Below are 14,620 nucleotides of genomic sequence, written 5' to 3' on the forward strand. Positions count from 1 at the left end.
GGTGCATCGTTTCCGTGAATAGTAGGTAATTCCGTTATCAAATTTAGCCTCGATGATCGGATTCACGCGAGCTACGATATTGCGGCACGATTTTCAATCGACGATCCAGGCGTATAAATGCATGCCGCGTAGAATACAAAAAAGCACACGCTTGCTAATTATTCGCTATCGAAATTATCACCGAGCCACAGCCATTATAATTAATCATTATAATTAATATCAGAAAATATCAATTCAATCAAATTAATAATTATTTGCCTTACTGGGGAGTATTTCCAGTTCCTCTTTAACTACGAAAAGATTTAATCCCTCTGCTGTAGAGGTGAAAACAGGAGAGAATCGAAGCGTAAGAGAAAAAGTCGAGAACGACATAGGTAGATATTGCATCCAACCCGATTCGCATTTTCCACCTAAATGCACTCTCTTCCTTGTGCTTCCGACTTATCGTCTAGACATTGCTCGATTGGATTTTCTTCTCTCATTAATGACGGAATTCATATTAATTCGACTTCCATGAGCTATTTTAATTGAATATACACACGAGAATCTCCTTCGGACTGTAAAGAGAAGAATAATTACCGGAGAGTGATATAACGTTGCTGCTGCTTAAAGTCGTATAATTCGGAATATAAACGCGATAAAAACATACCGAGTTCACGCCAGCAAACTCATAAAAAATTTCTATTAATTAAGAGCATATTTAACCGAATGGTTTGCGAAGATAAGACATCTATTTTCATATATCGTCGTATGTACATAAAATAATAAAATCCAATCGCAATCTTTATTATTTATTTATCCTACGTTGCGTTACTTAATTGCTATATTACGGCACAATTTTTAATTACGCTCCATTAAATATATTTGTCCCGATTATCCTTTGTATGTATGTTACACTTGATTTGCCAAAGCAATATTTATCGGCAAACGTAATATGTGTTCAATAGACTATGATCAGATGGAATTCATGTAACACGAAATTGGATTGAAACGCTATTTCGAGAATAGTAGCGATAGTTATATGCTTCATTGCTCATAAATGATACATTCGTTAATACGTAGCAAACCATAAAATTATTACGTTGTTAATTTCGCGGTAAAGTTACTTTTTAAGCTGTTAGATGTATATTAATATTGTTATAATTAATGTAATTTAATTTTTAATTATTCTAATACACACACAACTTGCGAAGATAAATGTTACTAATCAAGTTCGATCGCGTATAAACTTTAGCTACGTATGTGTATCCACATATTATTTCTGATATATTCGCACACAGTAGTTTCGAACTTTGTGACGAAGGCCGAGAAATTAGAGCCATTAATATAGTCTCCTATAAGTGTACCTGAGAACATTAAACACTACTCTCTACTTTAGCTCTTAAAGATTAATCAGCTTTCCATACTGTTGCAAAATATATATTTCATGCAGTCCAAACACGATTACAAATAAAATATAAACTTTACAAATACAAATATAAACTATGCAACTATATAACACAAATAAGTATAAACAAAATAAAAGATATATGTATGTATTTCATTCTATCGATGGATGCAGCTCGTTATCGTCTTTGATCTGTACTTTTTCATCTTGACATGATAAAAAATAGTGCATTCTAACTGATCGTGAGTGAAAAAGCGAATGGAGGAGAAGCGGAAGATAGAAATCGTGATGACAATAGTGGGAGAATTAATACGTCGTTTCTACGCAGATAATTTGTGACATGCAATCCCGATTTTCAACCATCCGAATAGAATAGGATAAGGCGTAGGTTATAACCCTTTCGCAGTAATTTACTTGACTTCCTCCCTCTCCCGGTTGACGAACGAGTAGAGCCGGAAGCGGCGAGATTGATTGATCGAAGGCGAAGCATCGCCTCGCGTTCGCGGCAGAATGCGCCGTCAGTCTTGGTTACTAGCATACGGAAACTGATGACGATCCAGTTCTGCTGCGTACGAACGCGTCAGAATGGATTCAGGAAACGCGTACACGAAAGCCGTTTCGATTTAACTATTCCACAACCATCTCTCGTCGCGCTAATACCTCCTCTTGTCTGGAGTCTATATTTCTACGACGCGTCACGTTATAATGAATGGAAGATGTCGGAATGGATTATTATGTATAGAATCTCGGATCTCGATGAAACGTCCAGGGTTCAGCATATAACTATACAGGGTGACCCATTTTAACTTAGGCAGCCAAATAACTCGAAAAATAAGCAAGATAGAGAAAAATGTTTTAGACAAAAGTTGTATGGTTTCGAGGGGGCCATAAGATGGTATCATTGGTTTGACCTTGAAGAGTCATTTGAAGGTCACGTGAAGGTCACTTCAATTTTTTTAAATGGAATACCCTATATATTTTTGTATATTCTTGTAGCTTATTTCGAGAGCTTTCCAAAACACTATAATTAAGTACCTTTCCGTTAAGTACTTTTTGAGTTATGATGCTTGAAATAATTTCTTAATTTTACATAAACCGTAAAATATCTTGTAAAATATTCATTTTTCGATTATCTTACCTTAATACTTTTATGTACAAAATAATGAGAGGAATCAATTGGTGTAAAGAAAACACATAGTTGTTTTTAAGAAAAAATATGGAATTGTTAATTGCAAATTACATATTTTTTCTTCGAAACAACTATGTGTTTTCTTTACACCAATTGATTCCTCTCATTATTTTGTACATAAAAGTATTAAGGTAAGATAATCGAAAAATGAATATTTTACAAGATATTTTACGGTTTATGTAAAATTAAGAAATTATTTCAAGCATCATAACTCAAAAAGTACTTAACGGAAAGGTACTTAATTATAGTGTTTTGGAAAGCTCTCGAAATAAGCTACAAGAATATACAAAAATATATAGGATGTTCCATTTAAAAAAATTGAAGTGACCTTCACGTGACCTTCAAATGACTCTTCAAGGTCAAACCAATGATACCATCTTATGGCCCCCTCGAAACCATATAACTTTTGTCTAAAACATTTTTCTCTATCTTGCTTATTTTTCGAGTTATTTGGCTGCCTAAGTTAAAATGGGTCACCCTGTATATATCAGGTATATGCGTTGAGGATTATCGACGACATCTCCTCTTGATGTTTCATTGTTATGTAAGCGTTTATGTAACCGCCGCATTATAACGATGTAGTTCTACATGATGGACAAAATCTTTAGATCTTTATGTATATTCATAGTCTGTTCTTATATTTATTATATTTAAGATCATCTTAAGTATAATCTTGAATCGTATTAAGATTCCATTCAGTCAGATATGGCCGTATAACATTTTCAAATCTTACTTAAAACGAATTTCTTAAGTGTAAAAACGGACCATGAATTTCAAATTTATCCCTCCTTCCTATTTTTATCTTGTCAAATAAAAAATAGCATTTATCAATGTGATAGTCTATTTTGATAATGTCTCTCCAAATGAGATAGACTATGATTTAATATGAGTACATTGTCATCTCTATAAAATGTGGATGATTTAAGTATTGAATCAAAGTAAGAAAGATCTCAATGTTAAAATCACATTATTAAGTAAATAATTACGTAAATAATTATTATTATGAAAATTATTATTACTATAGAATCTCGAACCGAATTTAATATTCTTTTTAAATGTAAATTTATGTTAGATTTTTCTTCTTATCCCAATATATAAGCATTAAAATTTCAGGTATATAAATCTTTAGATATTATAATGCAGAATGACATAATCTAGATATACGAATTTTGTCAAATTTATTTAATATATTCATATCATATAAATTAGAGATAAAAATATTAATATATTTATACTAATATCTTTTATACTTGTTAAATTAATCCTATTTCAGATTTTAATTTTATTTTGTCAAATTTTGATACAAATGAACAAGAAAATATTGAGTAATTATACGGATGGTCATTTTTTAGAAATTCATAGATTACGAGCGGTTTAACAATACTTGGTAACTCTGTAACATATGAGATTAATATTCTCTGCAATAAATATCATATATCCCTATTACTTTATGTGTATACTGTTGTATGTATATAAAAGCCAACTCCTACAACAATAATATTCAGCATGTAAATCCTCGTTGCATTTTACATTACATTGCATTTTCAAGCAAAATATCAGTGACATCGGCGGTAAATCGGAAGAGTTAATACAGTTGTAGAACCGTCATTACTACGAGGGAGAAAATCCTTTAAGTTAGATTTATTCTATTTCTCGTCAGTAATGATGTATTATACTCTCAAGCGTCGTTAGAAATGTAACATTAATTTATTACTGTTCCATTGCAAATTATTAGAAACCAGCTTTGCTAACGTAATGACACACAGTTAGTAGAATGTCTCATTAATCATTATAAAATATATTTCGCAATCCAATATATATATATATAATATAATATAATATATGATAATGTAATGACGCGATACAGGAACACTATTTGAGTAAGAAAGCCGACGATGCGGTTTACCCAAAGTGCTTTTAGAGGCCATAGAGAATTTATGTCATGCCGTATCAGTTAGTCTGAGACATTCCGCGGCTTCGGAGCTCGGTGTAAATGCGTGCTGTTAACCACACTCTACATCTTTAAGGCATCTCGGATCTGCCTCTGAGGCGTACGGTGGAGCAGCAAAATTTCGCGGTCCTACTGACTTAATGTCCTCTAAAGTGGTTAATGGATAATTTAACATCATTGCACAACTCAACGTAGAGATATATCTGTAGATAGGTGCGTGCGAGTCGAGGTAGCGACACTATGAATGACTTATATCTCTCGTGTATTACGTGTTGATGCTTGCAAAATGATCTATGTAAACGACATGAAACGAGATATAATTTTGTCAAAATGTATAAAGTTTACTCGGCAAATATGCGCAATAAACGTAACATCATCTTATTGAATCTTATTATTAGATACTCTTAGCTCTTGAATAAAAAATTATTTTATCAATTATTTTATCAATTGTATAATAGTGCAAATTTACTAGTCTCAAGGTTTATTAACATTTCATACTTAAAAATGTATAAACAATTTTGAATGGAAATAGACAATCAATGACGATTAGTAAAGAGCAGGCTGCTAAGAATCAAATAATCTCTCTTGCTTTGCATTTTAATAAACTTTAATAATATTTTACGAAAAATCCCAAATGGTAGATACCTTTATTAACAAGAATGCTTTTATCACGCTCTAAACTTTATTCTTTTTATTTTTTAATTTTTTTCTATTTCATTCTTCGCTTTTCTTCTACTATTTCTCTGTCTTGTACCGAAAGTATAAAATAAAACAAGGCTTATATATAGAGTGAGTAATCTTGGAAACTATTATTGCACTTGCACTCGCGCTTGTAGCACGAGAGCGCGATGCACCACACCGATCTACGAGGTATACCAAGACATTCCCAAGTCTCGAAACATCCACTCGTCTCTCGAGTATCGGCTAATTGGATACTCCGCAGCCGACACCCGCGGCGACATTTTCTTTTTACAACGTTTCTTTTATCTTATCCTTTGTCTCTATTCGTCGCAGACGTATATTTCTGTTTGGTCTCGCTGTTTCCCCGACGTAAGAATACTAGTTGAAACATGACTATTTCCGAAAGACTATGCAATAGAGAGATTCTATTCCAAGATGAGACGCGTAAAACTTCATTCTTCACTTGAATTCTATAAATTTCACCATGTATAATAAAAGCATATTGAAGAAAATTATCGCAATCCATTGTACAAGGTGTAGATAATAAAATCCACTGTGGAAGAAACATGTTTAAAGTGCAGTAACGATATTGCGTCAGTAACAAATTCTTTGATGTAGAGAAGTGAAAGAGGAAAAAAGTCACAAAAGCTGTTTGATATCATCTTCGTTGCTTTGTTCTCATATAAAGTATGAAATTTACTACCGCCGAGAATTTTCGTTACAGAACAGTGCCTCCGGATATAACTAATTACGCGCACTCAGCGATGTCGTCGCAGTAGCTTTGTCAGAGGCATTTTATCTCTACGCCAAAATTTTCACTGTCCAGAAAGTCCTCTGCCCACGTATATTCTCAGTGGTCTTGCGAGAGATAACCACATTATGATCGTTTAGTTCGTTTTCATTATATAGTTACGTAATTAACGCCAACACCGTAGTACCGCATCATTAAAGTTATTTTAAAAAATCATTAAAAAAAAGTAAAAATCATTAAAAAAAGTATGCTTCGAATAAATTTTACAAGATAAATTATTTGTGGAGAAATGTATGTATTCAAATATTTAATAAATGATTTAGCTTTACTTGTTTGATACAAGAAAATGATATTCTTCTTCGGGACATATACTTTCACTCGATTATCCAGGGAAAAAAGGCTTATTTAAGCGGCTATATTTAACAATCTGATTATAAGCGTCTCATAAACGTTAATGTTAATTATCTGCGTCGAGTATATCATCGTGCAATCTTTATGGTGAACTCGTGTCACGAGTTTACGCGGAGAAGGAGAGCAAAATTCCGGGAAGGCGCGCAGGTGCTTGAATAGAGCATAAATTATGGCAAGAGTATACGAAGTTAGTACGGGAAAGTACTTACGGTGAGAAAGAAGCGCATATGTCCGTAGTTGACTAGCGGTATTAACTGAGCGTGGTGTGTAAGCATTCGCATACAAAAATATGCCCCAAACCGTAAATCTGTCTTGCTCATAGGTTAACGTGAGAAACACTTTTATATATTCCCATAATTCTGAGCTCGTGCATTTTATAATCCACCTTTTTTGTCGCCGGCTATTACGAACATTACACGCGCGACAACCAATATTTTACCCTTTGAATATATTATTAACTGTACGATAATAAAACGAGATTAAATAAGATACATTAGTTTCAACTAATAAATGAGCTGTCACTTTCTTACAATTTTGATGTAGAGAAAAGAGAAATGGTAGACTTAAGCTTAACACCATTTACTGCAGAAACTTCCGATCATGAGAATTAATCGCCCGGCAATGAGGCGATCGCACGAAAACTGATCCATGGATTTAACGTTTTGATGGATTATACGAATGGAAAAAATGGATATAAGTTCCATTATCTTTCGCTGGCAATCGATAGTAATCTTCTTTCATATATTCTGTTGCATCATCCTAATCCTAGAAGTTTGCAATCTTAGATAAAATTGAGAAATTACTTTTTATTTTATTTCGAATTAATTTGATCCGACTATAGAATTTTTAAATCTATGAATAGCGAGATGTAACAAGCACGTAAAATATTTTTTCGCTTCTTTTTAAAGGCCGCTATTTGCAACAAAATACTTTGTGCGAGCAAATTGGGATACGCGATATTAAAATACAGAGAGTAATACTTCAAAGATGATTGAACAGGACTCTCAGTAAAATGGCCATGAGAGCGGATACAAATTTTCTCGTAACAATATTCTCGGTCAAAGGATTACGTCATAAAGACATGCTATTATACATACAGCGATGGGGAAATAGAAGCGAGAGAGGGAGAGGCGCTATATTACACTCTATCGCTATCAGACATGCATGAAGTTCTATCACTCGTGCATGATTGTGAGCGCAACGTAAATGACTAGTGTTGCATATGTTTGCATTTTCGCACAACGTGGCTCATAAATATGAAAGTAAGTTTCGACATCCTTCTTGGAGAAAATTGCGTCAATACGCGACAACATGATTCGACTGCCAGCTCTCGCTGGATTGCGATTCCAATGTGATTCTTGCCCAATTTAAAATCTACACGCGTAGTCGACAGCAACATTCGTCGTATTCCTATTGTTAAGAATATTCCAAATTTCAACAATTTACTGTCATTCACAAATTGAATAAAGTAAATGTTGGAAAAAAAAGTTACCTGCGCACAAAACCGCTCACGATTGAATGGAACTGTGCATGATTATTCTAACGCTTCTCTATCATGGATAAAATTCAAAGTGCACTCTATCATTCTGTGGGCAATATTTCGCCGACACACGCATGGAGGACTTTTCGTTTTATAATTCAAATGTACTGTTATCGGGACGAAGAATTTTACGTTTATTGTTAAAGTTTTCTGCAAATTTGTTTTATACTATTATCGTCAACTATCATACATATGTACAACGTTTCAGGGGTAGCTGCACCCCAATTTTTTATGCACATTACGCGATGCTATAAAAAAACAAAAGAAACATCAAAATATCAAACAGAGGGAAGTGGAACAATCTTTTTACGAGAAAACTTACGTTAACCATTTATAGCGTATTTCTTCTGCTTTCTCTCCGAGATATTCCGCAGTTCTCCTAAGAGAAGTAAGCTGTTTTATAAACTTATAAATCTCCCGAGTATATATATTTCAAACATACAAACGTAAAGAGAAGAAGTTAAGTTACTATGCTGCATAAATTCCAATGAACTCCTGTGGCGATTTAAAAAACACAATAAAATTGTAGTTACTTCCGTGAACTGGTTCTGTCATCGTTATTATAACAACATTGCGTTCTTCTTTTCGATATACAATTCAATATGCTGCTTTAAAGGGTGCATAAAATTATTCGCCAATGCGCTGCTCAATTCGAGAAGTCAAAACATTTGTAATATTACATGACAGATTCTAGACATAAATATATTCGCATTCCAGAATTGATCGAATATTGCAAGCAGAATTATATCACATGATTATTATTTAAGACGTCCATAACTCATGTTAATCCCATTATATGTAGCTGGATATGTATAGTGAGACTGCTAAATTTGTCAAACCCTATCTTATCATTGATCATTCATATCTCCTTAATTCCCTTAATAATCTTCTCCATAATAGATCATATTATATTCTGAGGAAAATCTAATAGAAATAGAGAAATTTTGAAGGGACTTCATCGGGGAAAGTTTTGGCTGCGTAGTAACATTCATAATATGTCGTACCATCTTCCGCGGAGGCTGCCTTCCGCTCTAATATTTTACGACGTTAATATTTTATGACGAAGCCGGCGCAGACTATAGTGGAAATGACACGCGTGTGGCGTCTATAATATTATTGCACATGAGTACAGAGCAATAGAGCGAGACACATGGGGCGGACCCGTCGTGGAATTAATCACCGCAAAGACCGTGCACAGTACCTATATACGAGTCTGTCGTAACCGAAAGGACCCTTTAACGAGATATCATTTGCTCTGTACTCCGTAAAGCTCGACACGAATCTCCGACACTTTCTAATGTACTTTCGCTATTCTCGGCAGCGAACATTCAACATCTACTAAAACTCGTTTGAGGGGATGTCACCCATAATACATTCACGTCACATCTATCAGCTAATAAAGTGGAGTAATATTTTCTTGACGCCGGTATCCCAATGTTGGTGTCCGCAAGTTGAAAATCGCGAAGCTTAGATTGGTTTTCTTTTTCAACGATCAGTGTACGGCTTACGTTGGATACACACGTGTAATGATGGATAACTCGTTCCTAAAAATAAAGAAGTTAGCGTTATAAAAGCGGTGGAAAATTGCGAATCTTGCCGAGCGCGTAAGCGAGATTGAAGCGGCACCCGTTTGCATCCTGCATTGTAGCGAGCAAGTCGTAATTGCGCGTTGTCGAGAGAACACGCTGTTTCGAGCTCGCGTTAATAACGGGCGAGCGCGGCATGATTTATATCGTAGCCTATTTAAGTGGCGATTAGCGCTTCGCACGGAGTTACGCGTGCCAGTCGTCCGCTTAACAAGCTTAAACTTAAATTACCGTATTAATCGTGCAACATCGCCGGATCTAACGGAGTAGCCACACCTGAGCGGTCGAATGGTACATACATCGGTCGATCGCAAATACACTGTCCGATAGTCCCGGAACCTCCTAAACTATTATTGCATTAACCGAAACCTCGCGCGATTGTACATACATCTTGAATTTTGATAAAGGACCCCGTACAGATCTTATGGAAAATGGCTTTCAGCTAGATTTCGCTGAAATTAAAGTATGTTATTGCCTACACTTTCCTGATAAAAAGTGTCAATGGGCACAACCTCCTGAAAGCAATAGTTTAGGAGCTACAAAGCTTCAAAGTCTCAATATTAGGATTTGGAGGTGAAGCTAACATACTGCTTAGAAGTTTATTTTTGTTCAAGTAAATGCATATATGTGATGATTAGAGAATGTATAAGTATAATTCGGCGTCGGTGTATATATAGGGTGAGGAAAAAAGATTTGATTATAGGATATAGTCCTTGATGTTTGGTTTAGTGCAACGCGACGTGAAAGCGACAATCAAATCACAGCGCGTTATCCAAATACCACACAGCGTTGTTTTTTCCCTTGGTGTGCCTCCGTATTTCTTATTTACAAAAATAAACTTCTAAGCAGTATGTTAGCTTCATCTCCAAATTCTAATATTGAGACTTTGAAGCTTTGTAGTTCCTAAACTATTGTTTTTAGAAGGTTGTGCCCATTGACACTTTTTATCAGGAAGGTGTGGGCAATAACATATTTTAATTTCAGCGAAATCTAACTGAAAGCCATTTTCCATAAGATCTATGCGGGGTCCTTTGCTCAAATTGCAGCATCATCTACAGACATATGTCGTTACGCGTATATATGCGTGCATGCATATTTGACGAGAAGAACATTTCGAAGATAAGGGACCGAGTTAACAGAAGAAAAATAAAATCCTAAGGGAAACGTGAAGCACTCGCGAGTTGTACTGAAAGACTGCTCCGATGTAGGCTTGCGCGATCATAAATTCTACGAGAAACAACGGTACATCCAGCCAAATTATACATTGCATAAAATATTCCGCCTGGTTTCTAGCCCGAAAATATTTCATGTGAGATAATATCCTCTTTTCTTCTGGTCTGTTTCTGTTCTTATTTCGTTTCACTTGACTGTAGGGAGGAAGAGACGTGGGCAGCTGGGATTGTATCAGAGATGAAAGATGAATAAATAGAAGAGGAAAAAGAGGACTGCTCCAATACGTCCATATATGTCAGACAAATGGGAAGAGTACGGCTGATGAAAATAAAGCAATTCGTCTCAATATGCTAAAATTATCAAATAATCTTCCTTTCAAATCACTAACTAGAATTCTTGTTTTTTTGTTCTGCTATTTTCGCGTCGGCAGCGAGAAACAAAGGTGCAACGAGAGAATGCTGTATTTAATTAGCGTTTCTTCGTCAGTCGGAAAAAGGAATCTTACGGTCTGGTTGCCACGTATGAAAGAAATTCGCGGAAACGCGGCTTTTATCATGAAAATGTAATGGTATGGCTAATTAGCTTTATAGAGTAGGGGCAGACTAATAATACATTATACTTATAAATACTTCGAAACATGCGCCTCTGTAATTAAGATAATTTTTCATAAGTAGAAAAAAAGACATCCTGTCTCCTGTACTTATACAAAAATAAAAAATCATAAAGCGAATATACTCCAAAGTTCCGTCATGAATAAAAGTTATGCAGCGACGAGTTGCGGCGTCTAGAGAATCACATCGTGTGATCGTTTACATTTTCCATCTACGTGAAATGTCAGGACACGTCCGTTTCTTGTGAGACGTAACAGATACAGTGGTCATATCGTTGAACTACGGAAGATAGCGAGATTAGATTTACTGGACATGTTCAACGGGCCGTCAAATCGAATCGTATATTAGAAAATTTTTTATAGATATTCGTCGAATCGAAATGCCTATATCGTGTCATTAAAAAAGATTTCAAAGTAAAAATATGACATGATAGTGGATGAAAACTTGCGAATATCATCATAGTATCGCCAATATTTTCAATGAAATCAACTCAGAAATTTTTCAAATTGTATCGAAAAGTTGCATCGAACTCGAAGATTCTTTGACGTTCGATATTCGAATCGGCGCAGCAGGACACAGTGCGAATCTGTTACAAGCAGGCAATTGGAGTGGAAAAGTTGGACAGACGAGACTTTCGGTTTAACCCAAGCACGAATTGAAAATCTTTCACTGACAGATAGTCTACTGATGCTTCAACTTTGAGACGTAACACAGTTAGAGGAAACTACAGAAGGAGGTATTTTAAATCAAGTATTTTGCATGAATATAAAGTAGAATTTTTAATACTTTTTTTCTAGAATAAGCTCTCTCATTTTCGGAATAAAATACAAAATATTATATAAATATAAATACGCGCGTAAATTACGTTTTCTCTTTACTTTCATTATGATTACAAAAAATTAAATATTTCTACATATTATTTTTATGTGACAATTTCGTAAAAACAATTGAATATTCAATTGAGGATTTGAGAAAACATTCCATCGCAGAGGTGAAAATAAACAATCGAAATAACATTGCCGCTTAAATGTTTCCAACTACTGAAAGCATCGAGCGAGAGGTGAATCCCAGCTGAATCAGATCAAAGGATAAAGTCGTCTTGTTTCCATTGTCATCCAACACTTTGATCTCACATATACGCGATACGTTACTCCTCAACGAAGGACAATGGTATAAAGTTTCCAGTCGTTCTCAATCGCTGCGAGTTTTGAAACATTGTAATAGGATTCCTCGCGTCGCGACTCGCGTAACATAAAGGATTTATACAGATACTCACCTGACGTGGAAACAGGGATGAAAAGCAGCTGGATTATCCTGTGCGGAGAAGTTCGGCAAAGTACCATGAAGCAGAGCAAGCCGCACCACAAGAAGTATGCCAAACTGCAAACATTAAACGGTCGATGAATTTTCATATTGTTACAGAGAAATATTTTTCTTTGTGAAACATTCAAGAGTATTTTATACCAATGTGAAATGTAGATTTGAAAGCTTCCGTTATTCTTACACAAGTATAACAAATCTGTTTTCTTTATATCTTTAAATGCTAGCAAGAGAAACTTCAATTATTAGAAACTTCAATTATTAGATATAAATATCTTATATATAATCATATGAATATAATAAATGTGTGATGTCAATCGAATATTTATTTTGAATTAAGATGCATTTGCATTGCACTCATCTCCTTTCGCAACTTTTACATTTCATGTATTTTATCCTAATTGAATTATAAATTATTCTTACATTTCGAAAGATAGAGAGTGAAATGAAACAAAACAATCGTAAGAAACTCTGTACTTTTAGACAACTACTCAAATTGCAATTTATCGATCCACTGCACGATATGATGAAGACATAAAAGTTTTACGCAGAAATATAGAAACTTTTATACGATTCTCTGTAATATAACGAAATAAATCAAAATGAAGTTAATAAAAAATGGCAAAGACAAAATTTCACGTTCTTACGTATGTCTACCATGTTCGTGATATTGCTATTTTTTTCCTCTTTCAATTACACAATTCATGAGATATCCAGTGGGGAAGCTAATAAGTCTCGCAATAATGCTATTAGCGGGCGTGACATGTATCACAGTCACGTTTTCTTAAATGGTTGAATTAAGTAACGCGATTCGCGAGTCTGAATAGTAAAGAAGGAAACGTATTCGCTTCGTAGTCCCTGCCACGTCGAGACGTCGTCACGTTCACGTTGGGAATGACACGGGTCCGTCGTCACATTTCCGTCACGTTCTTCGCAGAGCTCGCTAACCCAATAGACGTCCGTACCATTCTCCGATAGACCACTCTCCATCCCTTATTCCGGAGTTATCCGGGAGCATCGCTGGCCCTCTCACTGTCTCTCCGCCTTTGTACCTATGTCGGGACCCCTCTCGCTCACATTCTTGTCGATGGACAGACGTAGTGGTTCCGGAAGGGTTGGAGAACCGGACAATATCTGCCATTCGAGGTATTCATATCCTCCAGGATCGAAGTCGACAGACTAGGATAGCGTTCGTCCTAAAGCGATCATACGAACACGTCGTATATACGTAATGCCGTCATCGAAACGCCCCATGTATATCCCGTCGAGACGTCCGACACCAGCGGTGTCGGTCTTGTTCTTCGATGGGAAGCTCTTGGAATATTGTATTACGCCACCACGAGATCCCGGTTGACCCGCGGAACACGGCGAGCGAGACGGAAATTCAATTCCGATAAACATCCGATGTGCAGAAAATATCGTATCGCATATCAATGCAGCCTTCCTCAACATTACAAATATTTAACCATGAATAGATATATGGCCATAGTTCTTTTCTCATAATATCCAAATTAAATAGTAAATAAAAAATGATATACATATAATAAAGATTATAATATTATACAAGAGATTAATTATAATAATAGAAAATAATTATTATTCTTTCTTTAAAGTTTCTTTTAATTTTTATTTCTTTAAGTTTCTGTGAGAACGCATTTCTTACTTCTTACGTGCAATTAAATATTAATTATTGACTAATTCAATAATGATAAAGTAGCCGAAGAAAGCAATTATAATAATGCATTTCTTATCATTGATATATAACAGTTTCGATCATATTATCTTTGAACACAACATCTTAAGGGAGAGTAAGAGAGAGACAAACGAGAGTTAAACGCTAAGCTAATCAGATAACACTGAGCATAGCATTGTACAATCAGTAAACAGCACATGTAGCTAATGGATTGGCCTATTGATTAGGTTTGTCACCTCGATGTTAGCAGTTTGATGCGTCTTTAGCGCTTAGCCTTGACTCCAATATAGGAGCAATAACATTTCAGTAACGCAATAAGTTTCATCA

General features: G+C 35.2%; 1 protein-coding gene across 5 annotated transcripts in view; it reads right to left on the reverse strand.

Moving 5' to 3' along the window:
• LOC145971119 (protein O-mannosyl-transferase TMTC1-like) overlaps positions 1 to 14,620 on the reverse strand; it is a 230,681-nt gene that overhangs the window by 40,705 nt on the left and 175,356 nt on the right. For all 5 annotated transcript variants that reach the window (XR_014438770.1, XM_083098435.1, XM_083098434.1 and 2 more), the window contains one exon: positions 12,557 to 12,660. Coding sequence is in view for 4 of the 5 variants with exons in the window: in XM_083098435.1 (XP_082954561.1) it covers positions 12,557 to 12,660 (104 nt within the window). In the remaining variant the exon portion in view is untranslated. The remainder of the gene's footprint in view (positions 1 to 12,556; positions 12,661 to 14,620) is intronic.

This window comes from Camponotus vicinus, unplaced genomic scaffold (genome assembly GCF_025532165.1).
Source record: "Camponotus vicinus isolate PSW18456_S1 unplaced genomic scaffold, iyCamVici1.0 SCAF_4, whole genome shotgun sequence".
NCBI classification, from domain to species: domain Eukaryota; kingdom Metazoa; phylum Arthropoda; class Insecta; order Hymenoptera; family Formicidae; genus Camponotus; species Camponotus vicinus.